This window comes from Oryzias latipes, chromosome 19 (genome assembly GCF_053564925.1).
Source record: "Oryzias latipes strain Hd-rR chromosome 19, Olatipes_Hd-rR_3.1".
NCBI classification, from domain to species: Eukaryota; Metazoa; Chordata; class Actinopteri; order Beloniformes; family Adrianichthyidae; genus Oryzias; species Oryzias latipes.
In genome coordinates this window covers 3,232,872-3,259,710 of record NC_136255.1, presented here as the reverse complement: position 1 = coordinate 3,259,710, position 26,839 = coordinate 3,232,872, and the positions used below count along the sequence as shown (strand labels likewise).

Sequence of the window (26,839 nt, the reverse complement as noted above, 5' to 3'; positions counted from 1 at the left end):
ATTTTCTGCTCCATTATACAATCATTATTTAAAGATCAGACATTGTGATTTCCTGGATTCTTTCTTTACATTCTGTCTCTCACATTAAAGTGTTTCTGTGATGAACATCTCAGAGTAACAACTCATTTTATTAGAGGGACGACCTGAGGAATCAGTGACTGAAAAATCCTCGTCTGACTGCACATGCTGGACTCAGAATAAAGGATTTTTATGATTTTTAGTGTTAATGTCAGCTCTGAAACCCTGCCAGAGCTTCTTTTTTTGACTACAGGCATGTATGCAACAATGCATTCATTTCCATGCAGATGTTCCAGAAACGAACGGATCCCAAAGCAGAAACCATGAAGCTGCTGATCCTATTATTGGAGAAAAATGTAAAAGGTTTGCCTGTTTGAGAGTTTGTTTTCATAAAAGTTCTGATGTGTCTGCAGAAAAATTCTAGTTTATTTCTCAGCTTGTGAACACATGGTCTTTGTGTGACGCACGCAGTTTTGAGCCTCAGGACTTCCTGCTTCAGGCAGACGTGTCAAAAAGCTTCTCGATCATCTCCTCCACCTCTTCTGGCCGGTACTTGTGGTACTTCTCAGGGTTCTTGGTGAAGGAAATGTTGGTACATCTGGAAAACAGTTGATAGATAGCGGCTGTGGCTCACACACACTATTTTAGGCTTATCCAACTTCTTTCCTTGACAGATTTAAATCAAATATGATGGAGCAGAAAAACAGTGTTGCGCTACGTTCCCACCCGGCTCGGAAACGCCCTTTCAAGGGACCGCGTCCGATAGAAAGTCCACATTTCGGCTTCTACATTCAAAATTCTTTCGAGTTTTTACGCCTGTTTTCAGGCTTTCTGTACCTAATGCGCGTCCGTTGAACGTGCGCTCAAAGGTGAACTAGTTGACCAATCAGGGACTCTGTCTGGGAGCGACGTATGGATGTCGTCCTTGTCAAAACACAGAAGTGAGAACCGTTTGAAAATTGACCATGAAGGAGAAATGAATCAACTATGACACCAAAGTTCCCACCCTGACCCATAAATACTAAAAAACTAGATAGTGGCACTATCTATTGTCCTGGATTTTAAAAGCAATTCAGACGCCACGCTCACGACTTTTATTCTTTTTCACGGCGAATATGAAATCATCGATTTCACAAAGTTAAAATCTAATTAAAATGAGCGTTTTGGGACGATTATTTATGAGTCCACTGTCTTCTGAAGATAAAAACGTTGATGGTTTATCAAAAAAATACATTTAAATACATTTTTTGGCAAAAATTTTTATGTTGCAATGCATTGTGGTCTATATTCGCAGATCTAGTGAGCATAGATGCGAACTGGTTTTTCGCATTCAGACACAACCTCTTCCGGCTGTACGTTCATGCGTTCGTATCGGGTAGCAACAGACCGGTGTGAACACCGTCTGCTAAAAACGCTTTCAGGGCCTTGTAGAACACAAGGCACCCGGCTTGTGTGGTGCGTTCAAGGGGACGCGGAACGCACCAGTGTGTACGTAGTGCAACACCGCCACAGATGAGACTGCTGCTGGGATGTGTCCCTCACCTCTGCAGGAAGACTCTGTAAGCATCCGACACCGCTGTCTTCTGAGCTTGCCGGATGAAGTCTCGCTGATCTTTGTCTGGGATGGCCCAACCCTTCTGGATCTTACACAGCTCCTCCAAACCATCGTTGAAGCCCTAAGAGACTCTCTGGTCAGAGCTGCAGCTCAGAGCTGTTTTTGCTCTGCCATACTTTAAACTCCTTACCTTGAACTTCTCTTTAATCACTTGCCGCTCTTTATCTTTCAGCTGAAGGAGGAGAAAGCGTTTAAAGGGTTACAGAGTGTACATGATGGCTGTTCACATGAAACCACGATTGTATACCAGCATCGGGTCTGGACTGGTTTCAAATTAAACGTTTGAGAGTGTACCAAAGCAACTGCTTGTATAAAAAGACCTAAAAACAGGTTTTCAGCAGGGCCTGCTATACTTAATTAGCCCAGTTCAACGGAAGCAAATCCAGTCCTGACGTGCTAACGTGCTAACCGAGCCTCATGGTGACAGTTTATTGCTTTGCTTTCAATTTATGAAAACCTTGAAGGTAGTTTCTTCAGTTTTAGTTGGGAATTAGGGACACCCATGGGTGGAGTTGACTAAATCCTTAAGTTACTTTGTCCCATTTTTGGAATGTTGTTGAGGTACGATGCAGCTGTCCCAAATCACTGCCGAAATCCAAGAAAAACATTAAAAAACAATGTTTGTTAAAACTCCTTATTTAGAGCATAAACCTGAAGGCAGAGATGCTTCTTTAACTGGTAAAAGATCTGCAGACTATAACAGTTCAGAGAAAGAACCAAAAGAACTTTGAAAAACATGGAACTGTGACCAAAAAAACGTTCCATGGCAGTAAAACCCTAGACGCTGATTTACTTTAAGAGGAGAAGCTAATAATGAATGTAAATGATCTCCCCCACCAGAACTCCGCTGCAGGACTTTGCATCCCCTCCAGCCTGATAATGAAGTATCACAGAAGTCTAATCTTGAAGTCATTTGAGAGCTGATTTCTGTCCCGCTGAGACGGGACTTTCCAGATTTTAGGGGGATTAAAAAGGATTTATGTGGGAGTTCATGACTCCACACTGGGACTAGAGACCAGATAAAGCCATCCAGTGCTGTTGCTTTGTGACTTCCCACCCCCACAAAAGAGAAGCGCTAACCCTTTACAACGACCTGAAGCTAACTGCCCCAGTGCTGCCGTCGCTAGCGGTTTCTGACCTTCATGCCGGGCTGGAGGACGGGCATGTTGCGGTCCGTCAGGTGCTCTGTGACCTTCAGCCAGCTGTGGCAGACAGACGTGTTGGTTAAGTCAGCAGAAGGCAGGACACTGAAATCTTGACAACAGCTGAGTTTTGAGTTTACCTGCGCTGGTAGAACTCGATCTGCTGTTGTATCAGCTCTTTGTAGGAGGCCTCGGCTCTCTTCTGAGTCACGGTGACCAGCTGGATCAACTCAGACCTGCAGTTTGGTGACAGATGAGGAATAATCAAACCCAGCCTTCCAGCTGAAGCACAGAACCACCAGCTTCCAGCTACTGCAGGGGCTGTGGCTGTTTTTACAGATCCCAGCGGACCCACAGCAGCAGATTTTCAGCTCTCCTAGTCAGCTGCAGTGTCCCCAGCCTGAGGGTCTGACTTTGTGAGAAACAGGTTTCTTCAGCTCCAGGACAGTGTTTGGTTGTGCACTGAACTCCATTTTCCCAGAACGGAAGTGGTAAAAAAGAAAATAATCGTGTTTCAAGCTATTTAAAAAAAAAAAAAAAGAAAATGTAAATTTAGCCAGCTTTCCACATAGTAACATATAAATCTAACACTTTTCATCTAACACTAGTAAGAATTTACGTTATCTCGTCAAAAATTACGTTATCTCGTAAGAAATTACGTTATCTAGTAAGAAATCACTATCTCATAAGAAACAACTTTATCTCGTAATAATTTACGTTATCTAATGAGAAATTACGTTATCTAATTGAGAAACTACGTTATCTAGTAATAATCACGTTATCTAGTAAGAAAACACGTTATCTAATAAGAAATTACGTTATTTGGTAAGAAATTACATTATATGGTAAGGAAATACGTAATTTGGTAAGAAATCACGCTATCTAGTAAGAAATCACGTTTTCTAGTGAGAAATTAAGTTATCTAATAAGAAATCACATTATCTAGTAAGAAATCACTTTATCTCATAAGAAACAACTTTATCTCGTATTAATTTACGTTATCTAATTGAAAAATTACGTTATCTAGTAATAATCACGTTATCTAGTAAGAAAACAAGTTATCTAATAAGAAATTACGTTATTTTGTAAGAAATTACATTATCTAGAAAGAAATCACGCTAATTGGTAAGAAATCATGTTATCTAATAAGAAATTACGTTATTTTGTAAGAAATTACATTATCTAGAAAGAAATCACGCTAATTGGTAAGAAATCATGTTATCTAATAAGAAATTACGTTATTTTGTAAGAAATTTCATTTTATAGTAAGAAATCACGTTATCTCGTAAGAAATTACGTTATCTAATAAGAAATCACGCTTTCTAGTAAGAAATCATGCTATCTAATAAGAAATTACGTTATCTAATAAGAAATCACGTTATCTAATAAGAAATCACGTTATCTAACGAAAAATTACACTATCTAGTAATAATCACGTAATCTAGTAAGAAATTACGTCATTTTGTAAAAAATTACATTATGTAGTAAGAAATCACGTTATCTGGTAAGAATTAAGTTATCTAATAAGAAATCCCGTTATCTAGTAAGAAATCACGTCATCTCATAAGAAATCACGCTAGCTTGTAAGAAATCAGGTTATCTAATAAGAAATTACGTTATTTTGTAAGAAATTACGTTATCTAGTAAGAAATCCCGCTAATTGGTAAGAAATCACGTTATCTCGTAAGAAATTACGTTATCTCGTAAGAAATTACGTTATCTAATCAGAAATCACGCTTTCTAGTAAGAAATCATGCTATCTAATAAGAAATTACGTTATCTAACGAGAAATTACACTATCTAGTAATAATCACGTTATCTAGTAAGAAATTACGTTATTTGGTAAAAAATTACATTATCTAGTAAGAAATCACGTTATCTGGTAAGAATTAAGTTATCTAATAAGAAATCCTGTTATCTAGCAAGAAATCACGTCATCTCATAAGAAATCAAGCTAGCTTGTAAGAAATCACGTTATCTAATAGGAAATTGCGTCATCTAGTACAAATATCACGCACCATTCAAGAAGCGTGGAGGTGTTGAAACTGAATTATTTTTTTCCTCATTTCTGTAGTATTCTACTTCTGTTGTGTTCCGTTTCATGCTGTTGTGTTGTTCCTTCTGCATGTAGTGTGAGCCGTGTCGGCCACCGTAAAACTGAATTATCAGGAACCGTTAGTCACATCCCCCACAATTTTATCCCATACTCTAATTATCCTTATCTTGCATTTTGCCAGGCCACCATTTAAAATAAGATTCTTTTGTTAGTCTGTCAAAAAAAAAGAGTCTGCATTGATGGGGCTGTAGAAGAGGCACTGACTTCTCCAGAGACTTGAGGATGTAGTTATAGTTGTTGTGAAGGAAAATGGCACTCAGGGCTGAATCCTCATACACTTTGGATTTACTGAGCAGGTTTAACTGGAGGTTTCCCAAAACTTTACCTGGAGAACGACAGAGAGAGATGGTCAGTTTGAGGAGCGTCTCATCTCACCGTGACGGGGCCGGTTCCTGAACTTACAGATATAAGAGCTGAGGAGCCGTTTGTTGAAGTCGGAAGAGTAGCTGGTCGCTGATGAACTCTCTGGAAGAACACACACACACACAAAAGTTCACCCTGAACCGCTGGTGCAAAGCAACCACATGCACATCTGCCAACACATCAACTACTGATTCAAGAGCCAGCTTAAAGGTAACATCACAGACAGGGAGTATCAGGTCAGGACGCTTGGGGCCCACATCCAGACTGGTGCTTACCTCGGGGGTCTAAAGGTATATTGTAAGTGTCCCCCAGCACTAAAAGGACCAGCAAAGCAACAGGGAAGAGACAGAGAAAGAGGCACAAGTGCAAAAAGGTTAAAAGAGATTTGTTATTGCAGAGAAAGCCAACAGTCATCAGTCAGGAAAATGAAGGGAAGTGAAGGAGTTAGGAGGCAGCCGGAGCCGCGCAGGTGAAAGCATGCAGAGGACAGTCAGGTTGTACAGCACAGCGGAAAACAACCGAAGGGTAAAAACCAGGAACTGATGCTGCTGGGACACAGCCTGAGAAGGGGCCGCCATGAACCTCCGTGACCTCACCTGTTACTCAGTTTACCTGAATCTGCTGAATGCATGCGGTGGGAACTGTGTTTGCTAAGACAAGGGAACATTTAGAGCGACAGGATCGTCGACACAATCACTGGACTCGATCTCAAAACTAAAACTGTGAGCAGTCTCGCAGTTTGCAGTGGCTTCTTCTTCTTCTTACTGCCTTTTACACCTTGAGACGCTTAGGGCAGCAACGAAATCTTTCCACTTCTGACGGTCGCGGGCCAGGGTGATGATGGTTCCCCAGGTGTGTCCAAATTCCTTCAGCTCGGTTTCTACTGTTCGGCGCCAGGTGATCTTCGGCCGTCCTTTTTTTCTTTTTCCATCTGGTGTCCAATGTAGTGCTGTCTTTATTATTGTGTGGTTTTCACTCCTGAGTACATGTCCTATCCATGTCCAGCGTCTTTTGAGGATAATTGATGACATGTCTTCTTGATTGCTGCGGAGGAATAGATCTTCATTGGAGATCTTTTGGGGCCAGAAAATTCTTAATATCCTCCTTAAATTTTTGGTGTGGAAGGTCGAAAGTTTGGTCAAGTCCTGCTGTGTCATTCTCCAGCACTCTGCTCCATACAGTAATACTGACAGAACACAGCTGCTGTAGAGCTTCAGTTTTGTCTTAGTGCTGTACTGTGATGTCTTCCAAATATTGTTCATGCTTATGAATGCAACCCTGGCTTTATTAATCCTGTTCTGTATGTCCTTATTACTTCCACCTTCTGATGTGATGATGCTACCCAAGTAAGTAAAGCTTTCAGTAAATGGTAAATTCTGATCATTGACCTTGATGGGGGGCTGTGACGTAGTATTCAAGGTCAAAATCGCTGACTTGCTTTGGTTGATTTTAAGACCAACCTGGGATCCAAATCGGCTTAGCCGGTCAGTCTTGTCTTGCATATGTCGGTGAATATGAGAGATCAGTGCCAGATCGTCAGCAAAGTCGAGATCCTCGAGGGTGGAGAAGAGTGTCCATCTGATGCCAGTTGGTCCTGCTTCAGTCGTGCGCCTCATCACCCAGTCTATCACTACGTTGAAGAGGAGAGCTGACATCACACATCCTTGACGGACTCCAGTTTTCACTTCAAACCAGATGTCACTTCCTCCCACACAGCATCTATAGTTGTTATAGAAGCTTCTTATCAGTTTTATCATGTGGGTCGGTACTCCATAAGCCCTCAAGATTCGCCACAAGCTGTCTCTGTGCACACTGTCAAATGCTTTTTCAAAGTCTATAAAGTTAACGAAGAGCTGCTGCTGCCATTCAGCACTTTGTTCTATTATGTTTCTCAGAGCAAAAATCTGTTCCGTGCATCTTCTCCCTTTTCTAAAACCGGCTTGTTCCTTCCTAAGTATTGCATTCACAGCTTCCGATAACCTATTGATGATTATCTTGGCCATAATCTTGCTGGGGATGGACAGAAGGGTGATACCACGCCAGTTGTTACATTCGCTGAGTGTGCCCTTCTTTGGAATTTTGATGATTACACCTTTAGTCCATTCTTCTGGTATGCTTGCTGATATCCAAACGGTTTTGAAAAAAGGTTGCAATATTTTTGATGCTGTTTCTGTGTCCGTCTTGAACAGTTCAGCATTCAAATTGTCGTGACCTGGTGCTTTATTGCTTTTCAGTGACTTGATAACTGAGACAATTTCCTCCTTTGTTGGTGGGTCTGTGTTGATGTCTAGGTCTGTCTTTCCTTCTGGAATATCTGCTCCTTCTGTTGGTGGATCTCTGTTCAAAACTTCCTGAAAATGTTCAGCCCAGCGGGTATCTTGTTCTGCTTCTGTTGTGAGAAGCTTCCCCTGTTTATCTTTAATTGGTAAGCTGACAGTAGAGTGGTGTTTTCCACATACTTGTCGACTAATTCTGTACAGCTGGCCTTGTTCTCCTCGGGTTGTAGCTCTTTCTGCCTCCTCAGCAAGCTCCTCAATATATGCTCGTCGATCGGCGCGCACCATTCATTTTACTGTCTTATTGGCTTAAAAAGCAGTGGCTACTCAACACAAAAAAGCTGAACCTTACGGTAAAAGGAGAAACTGAGATGGTTCGTTCTCCAGCTAATATGAGATTCTGCACTTATCTCTGTGTCTCCAGGTTTGTTTCTATTGGTTTGCAAAATTCCAGGCAGATTCTCGCCATTCTCCTCTGTCATTTGGCAGGAACTGTCTTCCTGTTCAATATTTCTCTCTCCTGTCCCCCACTGTAGCTAAAATCTATCAAATTCTTGACATGAGCAGGCTGGAAAGGAAGAAATGGATGCCTGGCACTGACTTGAAATTTGAATTCCCTTTGGGTGCTCGTGTTTGTGTATCTGCCATGATGTTTTCAGACAGACAGGTGGTGGGTGGACGTCTGCAGAGCTACACAAAGGAGCAAACCTTGAGATGCCAGCATGGCTCCTGCAGTCTCGTGGAAGTCCAGCAGCTGCTGCAGGAACAGAATGGCCTGAACGGAGACAGAGAGCTCAAACAAGCGGCAAATAACCGGAGAGGCAGTGCAGAGCAGAAACCAAGCTTACGTTGCTGGTGAGCTCATGCACTGTTCCATCTTTGGGCATGTTGTACTCTTTATCAGGATCATTCTGTAGTTAGTGGAGAGAAAACCCATGTAAATGACCAGCAGCCAATAGACAAGGGGTGGTTTAAGTGGGAGCCGCATGCCTTAATGCTGTCTGCAAACTCTTCCAGTGCTTTGGCTCCAATCGTCTCCATGGACGTGATGAGCGTTGGCAGTTTGTTCTTGGTGCTCGCCGCCGTTCCCTGCACGTCAAATCAAGTACAGTCGCTAAACACCCCAAGACCAGCTTCTTCCAGAAATGAGACGCCGCAGACCCAACCTGAAGTGTGGAGTCAAAGTCTGACTTGTTCATCTTCAGATGTCTGAGGATGGGGAAGATGGTGAGCACCGCCGAGTAGTCGTGGCGCATGATGGCCCTGCGAGCTGCAGACACAATGTTGTCTCCTTCCAGCATCAGGTTGTCCAATGCTTCCTGTGGACAGACATGATGAAACTGAGCATGCAACCAGAATGTGGCTTAGGGAAAAATGTCCTGCTTTTAATCATTAAAATCCTTTCAGCCAGATAAAAGGTGTCCGTGTCTATGGTAATCTATGGTATCAATGGTCAGATACGGTGAAGAAAAACAGTAAGAGTGACTAAAGAGTTTTTAGCGTCAACTGCTCATCTACTGGACACTCAACCAACAAACAGAGAATGACCTAAAAAAGGAAAAAAACTGGATGGTTGATGTCAGCAATCAGAGGAGAATGAGGTTTCAAATTTGATTGTTGCTTTGGTTTATTTTTTCTTGACTGTGGAGTTTCATTACTGTAGATGGTAGGGAAACCTTTAGCAAATGACCAACACCTGGAACCTCAGGTGGATGTTCTACAGAAGCTTTACTTTCAACAGCAGCACCTGATTAAATCCTCAAGAGCCCTTCCTGCATATCTGATGCTGTACTTCTGCCCGGTGATTACAGATAAAAGGATTGTTGAATACTTTTGTGTCACTACGTCTAACCCCTAAAACCAAATTGTCTGGGAAATCCTCAATGAAAGCTCCCTGGTTTGACTCCTCTGACCTGGATGAGGGAGTCAAAGGTCTTCTTCTGGTGGTGTTCAGGGATGATCTCGGTCAGCAGGGCGTACTCGCTCTGAGCCAGCTTCACAAAGGCACTGATGCAGTGGATGTAGGAGTCGATCTCGATGTCAAGAACATCGTCTTTCCCTAAGAGTTGCATAACAAGAGCTCCCGTCAGCTGACAAAACATAAGACAAGGATCTAAACAACAACTTCAGCCCGGAGTTTAACTTCTTACTTTATAAGAACTTGATTGTTAAAGGAAGAAACTGAGCTGAGGTTGCCTCTCTGATCAACCTCTGAACTTCTGGAATTCGTCACTCACCTGGGGCAGCCCCATGCTTCTCAGTCAGGGCCTCAGTGATGTGTTTGACCCGTGGGTCATGATCGTAACCTGGTGGGTGGGGCGGGCCAGCAGGGAGACTAGTCAAAACGAGGTCAAGACTAGGCTAAGAGGGGGGAGAGGGGACAAACCTGACCTGAACCGCCCACCACCAAGCACCAGAGAGAAAAGGCAGGGCGTGCCCACCCAAGATGAGTGAAATGTAAACTGGTTCTGAACCAGTCTACATGTTAAACTGTGGGACAAAAACCAGCTTCAAATGTCACAACAGCTTTGGATTCATTGCAGCTTTTGACAGATTTCCTGATGGGAAAATGGGAAAACCCCACGTCTGACACCAGTTTATCAGTTGGATGGGAGTTTAAGCAGAAAATGAATTCTTCTTTCCTGATAACTTCCCGACCCGACTTGATTGAAAGCTATTAATGGGAGAAAGGTCTCATGTGTTCATGGTCTACCGGTGCGAAGCCCATTGAGACGACTGTTGTTTGAATTTGGGCTCTACAAATAAACTTGAATTGAATTGATGCATAAATGAATCAATCAAAAAAGACATTTTAAAGAAGTAAGAGGTCAGATTTGGGTGCTTGTGCCACTTTTGACTTTATCTTCATCATATCAAACCTTTTAATTTCATTACTGATGGGATTGCTGGTTAATCTGTAGGTTTTCTAAAAACATGTCTTTGTGGGGGCAAAGGACGGAGTGGAGACTGAATTACATTGGAATAATTGAACTTAACATTGTTGGTGTAAATGCATTTATTTTGCATTTTTAGACAACCTAATATTCAAAGCCGGGTCAACTAAAATAAAAAATCCGTTTGAACTTTATTAAAAGAAATTTTTTTAGCAGAGCCAATTGACTTCAAGTGAGGTTTGTGTTAAAAACGCCTGAAGACAAATGTTTGCTTTAAAGCAGTGAAGCAAAAACATATTTGTCAGCCACAGATTCCTCAGGTCGTCCCTCTAAAAAGCTGAGTTTGGTCTGAGATGTTCATCATAGAAACACTTTAATGTGAGAGACAAAATGTAAAGAAAGAATGCAGGAAATCACAATGTCTGATCTTTAAATAATGATTGTATAATGGAGCAGAAAATAAGGATTCATCTAGAAGCCAGCAAGGATTCAGTTCCTCACAGACCCGTTCCTCCTTCTTTAAGAAGCTCTTCTATCCTCCACTGGTTACCTGTGTTCATGTCACCTGTTTGAACTGGTTACCTGTAGAAAAGACACCTGTCCACACCCTTATACAGGCAGACCTCTCCACCAAGGAGCTGTCTGAGGACACCAGGGACAAGTTTGTACACAGTCCAGAACTACAGGGGGAGCCGGTCAACGACCGGCCTGATCCGTATGAAGCAAAAGGGGAATTGGGTCACGTATGGGGAGATTTTGGACAAAAACCTCCTTCCAATAGGGAGAACATCAGGGATGGAACATGTCTGGATCTTCCAGCATTACTAAAAGAATCCCCCAAAGATCACCCAGCAAAGTAAAGAGTGTCTAAAGGATTTCAGGGTTCTAGAGTGTTCCAACGGTCCCTGGACCTCAATCCATGGAGAATCTGTGGAGGGAGTGGTTGCCCAGCAACAGCCCCAAAAACAGCACAGCTCTAGAGAAGATCTGCATGGAAGAATGGACCAAATTAGCAACTACAGTTCAGATCGTCTGAAAATCTTCAGGAAACCTTGTGGGGAACAGGAGCCAGCCTTGTGCTGTTTCTTACTATATAATGTTTTTTTCAACTTTTTTTTACTATTTCCCTGATGAACCACCCACAATGGAACTGCTACTGACAGTTACAAAAAGTCTATCGGTTCCAAACCTTTGACCTCTGTCATTGGAACCACATTACAAAGTACTGAGATGAACTTTTCTCAGTGACTGAACATTTATTTTCTGCTCTATTATACAAAGAAACTCAAACATTGTGCTTTCTGGATTCTGTATTCACATTGTGTCAAAATGTTTCTATAATGAACATTGCAGACCAAAGTCAGCTTTTTCAGAGGGATAACTTGCAGAATGGTTCCGTTCATCGTGAGTGCTGTCCATCATGTGTCCAATGATCTGAAGCGGTACAGTCTAGAAGCTGCTTTGGCCGGCTGTTGGGACTTTGTGTTTGACTGAAACCAGCTGGAAAAAAGAGACAGAGAAGACCAAGGTGCTTTACCTTCCAAAGGAGTGAGGTTAGAACCCCCCTTTTTCCCATCCAGCCCATGCTGTGAGTACTGTTTCAGAAGGTTCTGAGCCTTGCGAATGGTCCCTGGTCCCACAAACACAGAGAAAGAGTCCAGAGGAGAGGAGTGGGGCCAGCAAGGTCCAGACAACCAAGAAACACCAGAAGAAAGAGGAAGAAGAAAAAGAAGCGGGAAACGAGTGTGATGAAAGGCAGACACCACATCCCTCCACCAATGGGGCAACCAGCAGGGTTTGTTTTTGGGGTGGGGGAGAGGGAGCACCACCTATAGCACCAAAACCAGTCAACCCAACAACAGCACTACAGGACTGCTGTGTGGAAACACACATGTAAGAAAGCACACAGGTTAGGTCACAGGTCATACATGAACATCAGCAGATCATAATCAGATGACATCCAGAAAACATTACAGCACGAACGCAGCCTCAGCGCATTGTGGGTTGGTAGGCAGGTGGAACATTTGGAGCTGCGCTCATTCCTTTTCCTTACCTTAAAGTACAGAAATGCAAATGACAAAGCAGCAGACGGCGGGCGGCTCTATCACACGTGCAGCCAATGACAACAAACGTGAGCAACTGGACGTCCGATGGCTTCCTCGCCCTGCATAGCGTTCAAGTCAGCGACGTCCCGATTACAAACAGGACATTGTCCCCCTACTTCGTCCGTCTACGTCCTGATTAATGTCCTGTTTACAAATAGGACATTGTCCCCCTACTGCGTCAGTCTACATCCTAAATACAAACAGGAAATTGTCCCCCTACTGTGTCCGTCTACGTCCTGATTGTTGTCCTGATTACAAACAGGACATCGTCCCCCTACTGCAACCGTCTACGTCCTGATAAATGTCCTGATTACAAACAGGACATCGTCCCCCTACTTCGTCCGTCTACGTCCTGATTACAAACAGGATATCGTCCCCCTACTGCGTCAGTCTACATCCTAAATACAAACAGGAAATTGTCCCCCTACTGCGTCCGTCTACGTCCTGATTAATGTCCTGATTACAAATAGGACATTGTCCCCCTACTGCGTCTGTCTACGTCCTAATTACAAACAGGAAACCGTCCCCCTACTGCGTCCGTCTACGTCCTGATTAATGTCCTAATTACAAACAGGACATCGTCCCCCTACTGCGTCCATCTACGTCCTGATTAATGTCCTAATTACAAACAGGACATCGTCCCCCTACTGCGTCAGTCTACATCCTAAATACAAATAGGACATTGTCCCCTTACTTCGTCCGTCTACATCCTGATTAATGTCCTGATTACAAACAGGACATTTTCCCCTTATTGTGCCCATCTCTGAGCATCTGGAAGCTTCCAGTCCAGCTTTGTGACAAAGCAGACGTCTACAGGACTACAACACAAGACTACAACACAAGAAGACGTGCTGTCAAATCCTGTCCGCCCCCTCCAGCAGCAGGTCACTTTACTGCAGTTTTGGGTTTAGGCTCCGGCGCAGCTTTAGTGACTTGAGCTGAACCAAGTGCACGGCATCAGGCTGCTACAGAGATTCACACCGGAAGTTGTGTGTAAAATCTTTCGACTCCAGCTGAGCTTTTGTGACCCAAGCAAAAACACATTTCCTCTGAAGCTGCAGCAGCGCTAAGCCCTTCTACACAACTCTGCTGCACAACTCTGCTACATACACACTGTGCAGCTCCTCAGCCTTTAGTGTCACAGCAGCAGAAATCTAACACAAATCTAAACGGCCGTCTTTTGTATCATGTCTGAATAAAGGATAGGATCCGCGTTTAAAAAAAAACTAGTTTGAAAAAAAAAAGTATGGATTTTCCTAGAATAGAATCACCATTACAGCTCTTTCTAGGGTTGGGTTTACTGATCTCAAATGGAAAAGGAAAGAATCAAAGCATTTTCACTGGTAGATCAAAGGTTAGTGTCTTCAACATGAAAAATCTGCATAATTTCCTATTTTTTTAATCTCCAACCAGTAACCAGCTGGATGTGGGAGTTTAGAACTCCCTCATTTGGACTTTTTAAATCATTAAAGCGTGTTTTCTGCAGAAATTCTGGATAAAAACAAACATCTCGTTTGATGCATCGAGTGTGAAGCAGAAGCTCCAACACAGGTTCACTTTGCAGACAGAAACAGGAATTTTCACCGCGTGACTCTGCCGAGTGTTGATTAACAAACTCAAAAGTCTTAGTTCAATAACGTTTATAGTGGCTGTGTTATTAATGGACATTTTGGTTCTTCTATTATCAGACACAGTATCAGACATCTTCTATCAAACTCAGAACTGTTTAATCATCTAGTAGTTCCAATCATCACCTGAGTTTTGAAAAGATCTTATTACATTAAACGCAGCAGATTATTTTCCATAAAGAAACTTTTCCAGATCTTTGGAAGGTTACGTTTACGACGTTTACGACGTTTACGGCGTTTACAGGTCAGCTTTCACCGCTGCTGCAGCTGCCATGAAACTAGAAGCCTATTGGTTGACATTCAAGCCACCACGTTGCACACAAAAGTTGCAAATAAAAAAATGTTAAATATTTGCTTTAGATTGTTTATTTGTATAATGGAGCAAAAAATAAATGGTCACGTTAAACTGAAATCTATGTAAACAAAATCAAAAATAGAAAAAAACAGCGAGATGAGGCACAACGCATGAAAAAACATTTGTTTTGCAAAAATATTTTTGAATGCAAAAAAAAATTGAATAAATTTTTTTTTGAAAGAATATAACATTTTGAAAGACAAAAATGAAAGCCAAAAAAAGCAAAGATAAAAATTTGAAAGCAAAAAAAAAATGTAAAAGCAAATATTTATTTATATTTTAATTTGCAAGTTAGAAAGTTTTGTGTGCAGCGTGAAGGCAGAAATATCGCTCCATAGAGGCCTGCTCCCTGAACACCAGCATGAAGATGCTCCACATCTGCCATCTTCATCCTCAGCACAAATGAAGATGTGCTGCTTCAGGGACGACTCTGGTAACCACAGCAACCACTGGACATGAGCTCAGAGCACAACAGTGAAAGCTTTGTATTTACCTGGGATGTAGACTGTCATCACAGCACAGGAAACGAGGAAAGAGGAGAGGATGGTTAGAGAGGACAGTTAAGGAGCAAACGGCTATATCGAGGCGGCTGGATGGAATTCAGCGCCACGTGCAGAAAAGGCGCAAACGCCTGACAGACGCCACATTTTCACATGTATTTCACGTCTCTGTTATACGACGGAGTTCTAGGGCCACAAAAAAAAAAAAAAAGGAAAATAACGAGATTCAAAGTCGTAAATTTACGAGATTAAAGTGGAAGTGAGCATTCAGTGCAGCAAGTGAACGTCACGCAGCAGCAAAGCGGATGTTTATTGATTATGTTCCATTTGTTTGATTTACGATTAATTCATGTTTAATCCATTGATGGGGGGCCTTGCAGGATATCTGCAGACGTTGATGAAGACGTCGGTGTCCCTGCAGCTGTCCAACTTCAATGTCGCCAAAATGTTCAGAATTTCTCTGTTTTTTTTAAACTTAGCCGGAAATAAAGCTTCACAAAATGCTCCACATCTGTCATCTTCATGCACGGCTCCAATAAGCAGAGAACTTTCGTGTTTTGTCTCGTTACTTTATTACTTTTTTGTCTCGTAAGTATATATATATATAAATTTAAATTAAAAAAAAACAGGTTTGTAAACCGGCCCCAAAACTCGGTCGTGCGGTTATGTGACTGCAGGCGGAGGATGGCAGAAGAAAACTGTGAGTTGCTGACCTGGTCTCTTGGGAACCTTTTTGGTGGGCGTGTCCTTGCGTTTGGTTTGGACAGCGGGCGAGTAGAGGACCCCAGAGGAGGCGCTGTTCTTCCGGAAATGCTCTTTCAGGCCTTTGATGGACCGATCCAGCTGGTTGGACCTGATCTGGAAGTAGACGTTCATAAAATCTGAGGAAGACAAAAACAAAAGAAGAGTTTACAATCTGCCTCTTAAAAAATCTCCTCCTCTGTTGAACTCTCACGTGTTTGATCACTTTTAACATTATACTTGGGCTTTGGTTGATCACATGGTTGCCTATGTAGAAGATCCAAAGGCCTCACTACTGTACTGGGACACATATGTGCATCGATTAGCTAAACTAGCATGAGCCAGGCATCACAGCGTCACACTTAACACAAAACAACAGCCAGTTCAAACTCATTTTGAACTCTGAGGAAAGAATCCTAACACATCTGTGACCTTGACCTCCAACTGCAGTGAAAACTGTTCAACAGAAGTCTGGAAAAAGAAAGCCTGTGAGGTTGGTTACGTCCTGGTTACCCTGGTTACGTCCAAACTCCACCAGCCACCCGGTGATGCAGATGATGTCCTGGAGCACCGCCTCAGGGAGGTGTTCCAGCACCACCTCCTCCTGCACCTCCAGCTCTTCGTCCACGCTGATGGTGTCCAGGATGAGGATGGGGGGAACGGGCTTACTGTAGCGCGTCAGGAGGCCGCGGAACTCCGCCTCCAGCAGCTCTTTGCCCTTTTCAAAGCGCGCTTTCTGCAGACCATCAACGTTTTGGAGAGTTACTTGAATCTCACTCAGTCTCAAAATGCAATCTTGGTTCATTTATTCTTCTTTTTTTAGAGTCATACATGTACAGACAAAGGCTGATACTGTACCACTGTGTTAAGTTCAGGGCTGTCGGGGTTGTTGTCCTGAAAGTACTCCACTGCTTTCTGAATCTTTGCGATGCAGGCGAGGTACTCGTCCAGTCTGCCGGCAGGTCTGCGACAGAGCATGCACGTTTTCACAGCCGGCTCATTTCTTTGACTTTACTTCAGGAGGGGGTGCTGCTCACCCCTCACGGATGATCCTGTCGGTGTCTTTAGCCACGTGGTAGTAACTGATGACATGGTCCATGCAGGACAGAGTCTTGTCCACGTTCTCCTGCAGCCGCTGCAGATTCTCGGTCTGTTTGTGCACCGGGATGATGGAGTTCTCCAGCTGCATCAAGCGGCTCTCGAACGAAGACAGGATGGAGACCTTTCAAGGCACAAAAGGTGATCAGCAGGTTGATTCCCGGAGGACGTCGACGGTAGTTAAAGGCACCTCTGAGATGAGAATCAAAAATCTAGTATAACGCCTCAGATCTTGTTTATGGATTCCGTTAAGACATCTGATTAATCAAAATCAAAACCATCTTAACTTTAAACTTAAAAGAACCCCATTTGTAAATCATAAAAACTATTTAGATCTTTTTGCATCATTCTTGTTTTTTAATTACTAAAACTAAATGCTGCTTTCCAAACTATATCATTTTTTAGAATGACAGATTGACAGATAAATCAATGTTTAAACTGTTTCATCAAATTCAAAGCAATTCAGTATGTATTTATTTCTTCTTGGCAGGAAGACGGCACTTTTATTTTGAAAGAGCCGTTGAGCTCGCGCCTTTGTTTTCAGATCACAGTAACCCATAGTGAAGGGCATACTGGTCCTTCTTTAGTGGAAGCTTCTCTAAAGAATCAGGAGCCGGAATAAAACCACTTATTTCCCATCGAAGCAGCTGCATAGACTCTGTTGAGAAGAAAGTCACGTGACATGGAGCCGCCGTACCATCCCTTTGGTCAGCTGGTCGCTCTTCTCCAGGTTTTCTCGGATGAACGACAGCGTTTCTTGTTCCTGTAACATAGCCGATACCCGGCAGCCCACTCGTCACTACATTTGACTAAAATGCACATGAAAGTGGTTAACGTTGACATTCAGGAAAGGGGACATAAAAGGGAATAGTGTTCTGCGGGAAGAGGCTCCTTCCGCTTCACCGACCTGCTTCAGTTTTTCCTCGATCTCCCGCTTCCTGGCGGACGCATCCTCGATGGGAATCATCCTGGAGCTGATTCCCGTCAGAGCTCAGGCCTCCAGCGGACTTACTGCAGTTAACCGTCCCGTTTAACTCGGAATATAAACCACCACCATTGAACTCCTCTGATGTTTTCAGCTGGAGACAGGAGGGTGCGTCTAACCGGATGGTCACTTCTGGTTTGATTTTTCAAAATAATGTACCCGATTCGCATCGAAGAGCAAACAAACAGACCCGAATACATACAGATTTGAAGAAAAGCTGTATAATATAGTTTTTAACTATAATATACTTTAGCGTGATTTGAATAAATATATTTAGTGTAATTTATCGGATAAATGCTTTTAATGTGAAGGCCAGTTCGTTCATATTTCCGGTGTGTTCCTCTCATTCACATCCGAGTATGTCCAAAGCGGAACGTTTCTTCAATCCCGCACCGCTTTTAGGATAACAGACGTTCAAGCGTTATTAGTAACACTACTATTAACATTTCCCCATAATAACTACTACATTTCAAAAATTCTATATAATGTGGCATACATTGTCACGGCCTGACCAATGGCGCAGTCCGGCCGCTTGACGTCGCTGTTGCACTTCTAAAATTAGAGGAAAGTACAGACGCGTAATCATAATAAAAGACGAATTCGGCGATAAATAATCTGGTAAATCATAAAACTCTTAAAAGGCCAGCTTGATAAAAAGGTTTCCATGAACTAATCTACTTGTTTTATGCATCACTGTGTACTTTATGTCTTGAGGAATTGTTAAAACATTCAGGAGTGCTATTTTTGAACACAGTTTAATTTTCCCGACAATCTGACTGATAGCAACTTCAATAACACTGGGAAAAAAAACTCATCTACAAAAAGAAAATCCACCCAGAGACTGAGAAAGATCCTCTGATTTGAAACTCAGATCCTAACTTTGACTCTGGAAGTGGGATGGAGTTTGAGGCTTCATGCTTCCAGACTAACTGCAGTCACTGCTCCTTCAGTGGATTCTGCAGCGTCTCCAATACTGACTTTTATTGATTTATTTTTAATAAGAGCTCACACTTTCAGGAAAATGTTACAAATGTATTTGCACAAAAAGGCTTTATACGGCATCCTTACTTACATATTTACAAATGACTTGGAATACTTTGGAGTAAGTTCTGCAAAGGAAACATGTTTTACAACCATCCTCAAAGCCTTCCAGCTGTCCTGAAGTGACTAGAACTAAAAACATGAGACAAACAAAAAGGCTCGATACACTACATGCTAATGTAAAGTTGTACCATTAACATGTCCCACCTGTAGCGATGGTTTGAAGCTGTATATTGCTGGGAAAACACAGACAACGGCTTTAGTCAGCCACATGTTCTAACCCGTCTACGGCTGGACTAAAACATGTTTCTACGTGTCCTTTTGGTAAAAGAATAGATCACAGCATTAGGTGTGATGTATGGGTTCTTCGTCGCAGAGCTGAAGCCTACGACTCCTCTTCTTTCGACAGCGTCTGAGGAGAAAACAGATTTTAGACACAAACAGAAGGAACAGACTCGCTGACATTTGCATTTCCCCCAGAAATGAGTTCACCTGCTTCAGGAACTGTCGACCAAAATAGTTGGTGGCCATGTTCTTCAGGTTGGTCTTCCCTCCTACTCTGCACCGCACGTACCCGTAAAGGTTGGCCCCTTGCAACACCACAGCCATGATCACCACCGGCTGAGTGACAGACAGGAGAACAGCAGCTTTATTATTGGACTGAATACAAAAATGAACAAGAAACAAAGTCTTACCATCCATTTAATCTTGAAGGAAAACAGTGTGCTAAAGGCAAATAGGACCCAGATGATTGGGCAAATTATCAGTCCAAGCCAAAAGATTCGAGAATCTGAGTTGGACACTTGCTGCTTCCCAGAGCCCTGAAGGACACAAGATATTCTCACAGTGAGGACATGTGTGGATGAAATGCAGACAGGAAACAACTGCATTTCTCAACATCATCCAGTCCAAGAGGTCAGTGCCACTGAAGGTCAAAGACCCAACGGCGGAAGAATGAAGAGCAACACCCCACCTTCCTGGATTCAAAAACCCAGTGGCTCCGACCGTCATCGTCCACCTGGTTCCACCACCGCAGACCAACCATTAACCTGCCAGTGATGTTCTGGAAAAGAAGACAGAACCCATAAATGCTCGTCTGTTCCCATTAGCTGTGCCTGTCAGACACAGCACTTCAAAGAGCCTGGAGTCTGTATGCCATCCCAATATTGTCATAGAGAAAGAGGAACTCCTGAAGAAATGAAGGCAGTTGTACTCGGTTTGTCGTGTTCACCATGTCAGTGTCTTTCCTTCTGTCAATCCCGTTCAGTTGATAAATTCCAGAGTAAGGGGGCGTGCACACAAAACACACATTTGCACTTAGACATGACAGTAGCTGCGGTTCTATGTGCAAAATATCTCTGATTGGATCAAAGATCAGATTAGAATTGAACTTGTGTGCATGGACCCAGAATAACTTTATCCCATTATAACAAACGTTTACATCCTGTTGGCCACACTCGGGTCAGAATAAATCATTGTGACATGTGCAGAACTCTCTAAAATACCGGAAACCACCGTAGAAGAAAAAATATTGACTTCTGTTGTTAACAAACAAGCTGCAGCGCAGAGCAAGATGTTCTTCTAAACCGGATTTAAACATTGTTATGATTATTATGAAGCGCCCGTTTGCTCATAATTTTCTATATCCGTTCTTTATTCTTGGCCACACGGAGCCGGAAGAAGGGTTAGCATTAGGCTAATACGTGCCAACAACATTTAGCCTTGGATTCACTTCATATCCATGCAGTCAATGCTGCAATGTGCATCTTGACTGCAGGTTAATGAATGGGAAGAACATCAGCCATTATTCTGTCGACACGACTGGAAACATGAATTCACATGATTGTTTACAAGGTTTCTCTGGACGAAGCAGCATTTCTGCGTTCAAAAGCCGCCCCCGTTAGCTCACACACCGTCCCAGAGCCGCTCCTCTGCTTGGAGGCCCGGTTCTCCTGAGTCCAGCAGCTCGCTGCACCAGAGCGGACGGCCGGTCTGAAGCCTCCTCTGGAGCGCACACCGTAACAAAGCACCCTCCCCTGCCCGCTAAGACGAAGCTACGAGTCCGGCTGCTCTGATCAGGGACACGGTTCGTCGTCCTGTTGGCGTTCCAAAGCCTCCTCTGGAGCGCCACACCATCTACGGATGACGCAACACCAGAGCAGCAGTGACTCACGATCAGAACGACAATCGGCATAACCCACCTATCTCCATCGGAAAGAAATGTTGATCCAAGTGAGTCTGATCGGAGCAGACTATTCCGAACGGCGTCTTTACAGGACGCATTTTTATTCTGATCAGGCGTTCATTCCCATTACCTGTGTAGTCATGTGGCAATTTTATAATAATGTATCATCCATATAAATAAAATAAAACCAGCTAAGTTAAATGTATATTCACAATATAGCAGAAAATGTCTCCCAGATTTGATGGACTTTTCTTTGGATTTATTTATTTGTGCTCCAACTTACTCTGGATTTTTGTTAATAATGTAAAATAATGTTTAAAATCTAGTGTCAGAGTCTGATTTCACGGGGAAAACAGGTTATATGCCATTTTGTAGAAGTCTTCTGTGGGGCAGACTGGGAGTGTGGGTAATGAACTAGGCCCACAAAGTTCTTGCAATGCTGTCTACAGTGTGAGAATCGGCCAATAGGAAGCCCCTGAAAGTATGAAGTTTACTGTGAATCTGAATATTGTGTCGTCTAGAAAAGTGTTGATTTCTCTAATTAATTATAGAGCATTTTTCCATTTTTCTACAACTTCACCTGTAAAAAATGTTTCAGAATTTTTTTGAGGAGAATTGTCAGTAAAAGGCAAACCTTCACTGTCCAGAAGTCACATGACAGGAGGAGGATGATGGTGACCATGCAGGCGATGAAGCTGTTGCTGATTAACTCACAGAGCAGATAGACAATGATGGCGATGACTCTGAAGAAGAGGTGGAAGAAAGACGCCACCGGGTGCCTGGAAGTACATCACAACACCATAAATGTAGGCATTTCCACAGTACAATCCTACTTCATTGCATCTTTACAGCCTGGTTTACCAACCCAATCCCAGGATGTCACTGTATTTCAGAAATACTATAGCTCCCATACATTATTTGACTTCATACAAAGCGTTTGCTTCCATTCTAGTTTCTTTTGCTTGGATGATTTTAACTCTTAAATATTTGACAGAATCACATCTAAATATTAAGAAAATTATTTTCTAACATTACCGACGGCTGCTGCTATAACCCCAATGATTGGTACGATCCTTCATTTGAAGCTGAACACAAATGTTCCATAAACCGCTTTACCCTCCAATGCAAATGTAACCTGGTTCCCCAGAAATAAGGAATACATCTGAATCTCTGGGGGTATTCAGACAGGAAACCTATGTCAGTCCAGACCAAGCCCGCTTGCTTTGGTCTGGATCGAGTCCTGAACCTGCCCTTCAACCGGACATGTGACTAAGACCTTTTCAGTCATTGGCCAGGAGGTAAGGGGTGGGATAAAGCAAAGAGGGGAGGGGTTTGGACGTCTTACTGGTTCACTGATTCAAACTTTATATTTCTCTGATTTTTTTAATGTTCCTGCATTGATCTGACCACAGTTCAATGAGTTGCTGTCTCTTCATCTCAGTTACTTCTTTCCTAGTTTGTTTACATCCCATAATGCCCAGCTATGGTGGCTGTTTTAGTCCAGTTGGTCCGTTTCAAGAACAGATTGTATTCAGACTGAGGAAACTCGGAGCGAAGCTCAGTCCAATTGGAAACAAGCCGGAGACCACCTCCCCTCCAAAGACGGGTCAGAGACCAGGAACGGCATATGTGCATTCAGACTGCAAATGTGTCCCGGATTCTCTTTAAGTGAACCAAATGTGTCCAGTCATACACCCATAGATTTGTGATTAAACAGGACCAAGCAGGTCTTCACTGTGGGACTAATTAAAGTCTATTTTTGATATATTTTCCAATGATGTTCAGGACAAAACATGAAGTAGTGCAGCAGCAAATGATTATTTATCTTCCAGTCTTTGCAACCAACAAGTGCAGCTGTCTGAGTAGCCAACACAACAGTTTCTGTCTGTTCTGTGCTTTGTACAAAAATGTTGTCTAGTCACTCAATACAGAAGCAAAAAAAAAAAGCATAGATGTATTGTATGAACCTCAAGGGGGCTATAAACAACTGAACTGTTGGTGAACGCTGTCATTCATGCAGCTGATAGTCTGAAGTCGGGTCGTCTGGACTTAAAGTCACAGAAGACAATTAGCATCTGACGCCGCCCCCCTCTGCTGAAGGACGGATTATTAATAACTACATATGTTGCTTTTCAGCTCCAATTCAAATCGTTTTGTTTTTTTAAAATAAACTTGAAAATGACTAAACCTTAAGATAAATGACCTCAGAAAAAAAAAAAGATTCAAAACAGAAATCTGGCTTGATCCCCAGTCAGTGAACCTACCTAACACCCGTCTTCTTTGACTTTCTCCCCGAATCCTCTTCAGCATCGAACAGAGACACATCTTCATCGTTGGTATCCTGAGGGATCAATGAGGAAGAGGGTGAAAAGATTTAAAGAGATTGAATAAGAATGTTGTTGAGAGAAGATATAGTGACAGGTTAGGAATAAAAAAGCTCTGCTTTGGCCTTGTTCTACAGACTGAGCTCCTCTATACGCTCTTAGGATTTAGTTCCAAACATTCTTAATCAACATTTGAGGGATCACTTCAATGTATTTATTGAACCCCATTTCTGAGCAGCTTTTAACACGTTGTTATGATTTCCACTTTTCATTCAGCAGTTTCATAAAAATCCACATTGAAAAACTTTTCTTCAACTACATTTCTGTCATCAGATTCACAAAACACATCAGTCATGCTTGACAGCTGTGGTGCAGTGGTGGAATGATCAGAAGGTTGCAGGTTCGGTTCCTGCCATGCATGCGCCTGTGTTAGAAGTGTCCTTGGTGGTTATAGGTTGGTGCCTTGGATGGCAATGGAGCCGTGCGTGCACGGCTAAGTGTGTTGGTCGTTTGGGCCTTTTTTAAAGGCAGAAGCCAAATTGGATTATTATATAACGTGTCTAAACAGACTCCTGGAAGCTAAACCCGGAACCAGCAGTTTTATTAAATGCAAATAGTTAAATGCAAATTGGTTTGCATTTACCCATCACACATCATTTGTTTTATTGTTTCCTTATTTCATTTTGTTTTATAAATACCCAGAAGACATTTGAGACTTTTAATAATGGCTCATGTCTGTGTCAAACTATTTCCTCCGGAACTGTAGCTTTTATTTTAGACTAAACAACACACTAAAAAAAAGAACATCTAACCTTTCTGGAAAATTATTTTAAAACACAGTCGCCCTCTCATATTCCCTGCGCTTCAAACAAAACGATATTTGTCACCATCCCTTGTTGAAAATTAGATTTAACATACCATATTATATAACTATAGGTATTAGTTGGTTTACTGGTGTAATATTCCTCTGGAACTCATCCCTGCCAGCAGCCGTGCTTTTCTTTACATCCCTGATATAGAACAGACGGGACCGCCTGCTCTGACTGTTCTATGATTCATCTGCATAACTTAATTCATTTAACCTGTTTAACTAAACGACGTCAAGCACAAACTACAGTCAATCTTAGTCGCGTTAAGTACATTTGTCATACTAGCACCTTTCACAGCCAGAAGTCACAAAGTGCTTTACAGGTTTGTTTATTTATATATATATATATATATATATATATATATATATATATATATATATATATATATATATATATATATATATATATATATATATATATATATTTCTTAAACATAAAAAAACAAAACATACGTAAGCAATCATCCCATCAAGCCCAAATAAAGACAATTTCAGTTAAAATGCTTTACAAAAATAAAAAGTTAACTACAGATAAACACGATTAAAGCCAATATGTATGGCAAATATTCATCAACTTTAAAACAAAACGGATTTAGTCGAACAGACATGAAACATATTAGCTAAAGAGCTTTAGCATGCTAATGCTAGCAGCAACATAAGCTAGCAGTGTTAGCCCAGGATCACTTCGCGGCTCTTCCTCCCTTCCAGGAATTAGCCGGCACCACCTGTGTCACTAAAAAACCGATAAAATAAACTTAAAACAACCTAAAGTGCTCCACTTACCCCGGTTAGCATCGTTATTATGGTAAATGCGCTCTTCCTGCTTACATACTGTGTTTCCACGTCACCGCTCACGAAGGTCAGCTGACCAAAACGTACAGCAACGTCACTGTGACGTGTTTTTTTTTACTGTTTTGGTACCAATTTTTAATTGTATTATTTATTTTCGGATTTTTATACTTATATATATGCATTAGTGGTCTTTGTGCGTTATTGTACTGTGCCCTGTAGCAGTTTTGGCTGTTAAAGTGCTTTATAAATAAAGTTGATTTGATTACTTTCAACGTTTCCTTTCAACCAATGAGCTCATGGCGCATGAGCACTGTTTTACCTTTTTTCTCAGTCGCTTTAGTACAATTCTCAGATCAGAATTGAAGTTTGCAAATACGTGTGTGCTTTCTCAAAACAATTTGTACAAACAGCAAAACACTATGGATTTCTTGCAAAAGCCTGTAACTTGCTCAAAATCATTAGTTCATCTCTCAAAACTAAGTCTATATGTCATTGAACATGTCGGTGCCATCAGAATGTCAAGTCCTTGTGTCATTGTCTACGAACAAGACAGTCAAATGACTTAGTCATGTTGTCAATATAACTGTGTACTTTAGAGGGAGGTTCTGATGTAAACTATGGCTAAAGTTTTGATGACAATTATTGTAAAATGTAAGTTACACCTTTTTTGTTTGATTGCAAGAGACTGGACAAGATTCACATTTACACTTTTATTGTTCATATTGTAATTTGTTGACAGACCATGTCATACAAACATAGAAAAAACCCACTGCAAACAGTAACACAAAGGGAAAAAAAAGATAGGACAATATTCTGTCCAACAGTCCAGGCAGTGCAGTAGGAATTGGTGTGGTCTTCCTACACCTCTTGTCGTTCCTGTATGCTAGGCCACAAATTCTCATCCACATCACAGCGAATATCCTCTCTTGCAATGCAGCGAAATATGTTTGTCACATTATGACAACTTGATCAACCATTTTGCAGTTAATGACTGACACGATGAACTAATGACTAGGTGTTTTGAGGAGTAAGACTATTGCACATTATATAATACATTTTGATCAACATGACATAAACAATTGATAATGTAGCAAAGAGCGGAGAATTGTACATAATCATTTGCATGGATGTACCAAAGCAATTGCAACTTGTTCAAAGAAGTGAGAAACTGCTTATATGATGTGCACAAGTGACATCATGATGTGAAGATTGAACAAATAGTTTTGGGAATTTCATTCTGATCTGAGAATTGTACTAAAGCCACTGAGAAAAACTGTAATCTGATGGTGTATTCAGACTGGGAAAATCCTATGTTCCGGATCAAGTCCCAAACCTTGCGTTTGGTCTTTATTCAGATTGGGATTAAGCGGCCCATTCTGTTACCGACCAAACCTTGTAACCAAAACCACAGGACTAAAGATCTCTTCAGTCATTGGCCAGGAACCATGAGGGCAGGGCAAAGCAACAAGAGAAAGACGGACGTTCTGTGCTTTACAACCCTTATCCTTATATGTTGATTACCAGTCTTGAATGTTGGGAACCTAAACTTTTGACTCGTTACTTTGGTACGGCGGTTCATGCTGCAGGGCGGTTACTGGCAGGAGACGAGCCGTGTGAGCTTTAACTCAGAGGATGCTAGCAGCTGCAGTGATGAGGAGACATCGGCTATGAAGGTACACTGATACGTGTTTCTGACATACTTTTGGTCGGGAAAAACAGTGAGAAGCAATGTGTGTCATTCCTACTGTGTTTACGTCGGCTACGGTGGCTGTTTTGGTTCAGCTGTTCGCTGT

General features: G+C 42.0%; 2 protein-coding genes across 20 annotated transcripts; both read right to left on the bottom strand.

The window, feature by feature from the left end:
- Positions 1-426: 426 nt before the first annotated feature.
- Positions 427-17,987, bottom strand: exoc7 (exocyst complex component 7). Of its 19 annotated transcripts, XM_020712056.3 has the most exons (22): positions 17,759-17,978; positions 17,549-17,614; positions 16,791-16,975; positions 16,612-16,717; positions 16,267-16,489; positions 15,726-15,893; positions 15,006-15,017; positions 11,962-12,054; positions 9,768-9,836; positions 9,444-9,589; positions 8,697-8,849; positions 8,521-8,619; positions 8,379-8,441; positions 8,239-8,305; positions 5,530-5,568; positions 5,294-5,356; positions 5,096-5,216; positions 2,916-3,011; positions 2,772-2,835; positions 1,764-1,805; positions 1,561-1,694; positions 427-616 (listed from the first exon to the last, which is right to left on the bottom strand). In XM_020712056.3, exons 1-22 carry the CDS (start codon positions 17,816-17,818, stop codon positions 514-516), a joined length of 2,172 nt encoding a protein of 723 aa, XP_020567715.1. In that variant the 5' UTR covers positions 17,819-17,978; the 3' UTR covers positions 427-513. The 19 variants fall into 19 exon arrangements, with proteins under 19 accessions (XP_020567715.1, XP_011486825.1, XP_011486826.1 ...); XM_011488523.4 differs by lacking the exon at positions 5,530-5,568; XM_011488524.4 differs by lacking the exon at positions 9,768-9,836.
- A 597-nt stretch (positions 17,988-18,584) lies between these two features.
- On the bottom strand, positions 18,585-25,131 carry tvp23b (trans-golgi network vesicle protein 23 homolog B (S. cerevisiae)). Its single transcript, NM_001281850.1, has 7 exons — positions 25,038-25,131; positions 23,327-23,403; positions 21,697-21,841; positions 19,851-19,940; positions 19,573-19,698; positions 19,370-19,498; positions 18,585-19,289 (listed from the first exon to the last, which is right to left on the bottom strand). The coding sequence occupies exons 1-7, from the start codon at positions 25,047-25,049 to the stop codon at positions 19,263-19,265; spliced, it is 606 nt and encodes a 201-aa protein (NP_001268779.1). The 5' UTR covers positions 25,050-25,131; the 3' UTR covers positions 18,585-19,262.
- Positions 25,132-26,839: the final 1,708 nt, after the last annotated feature.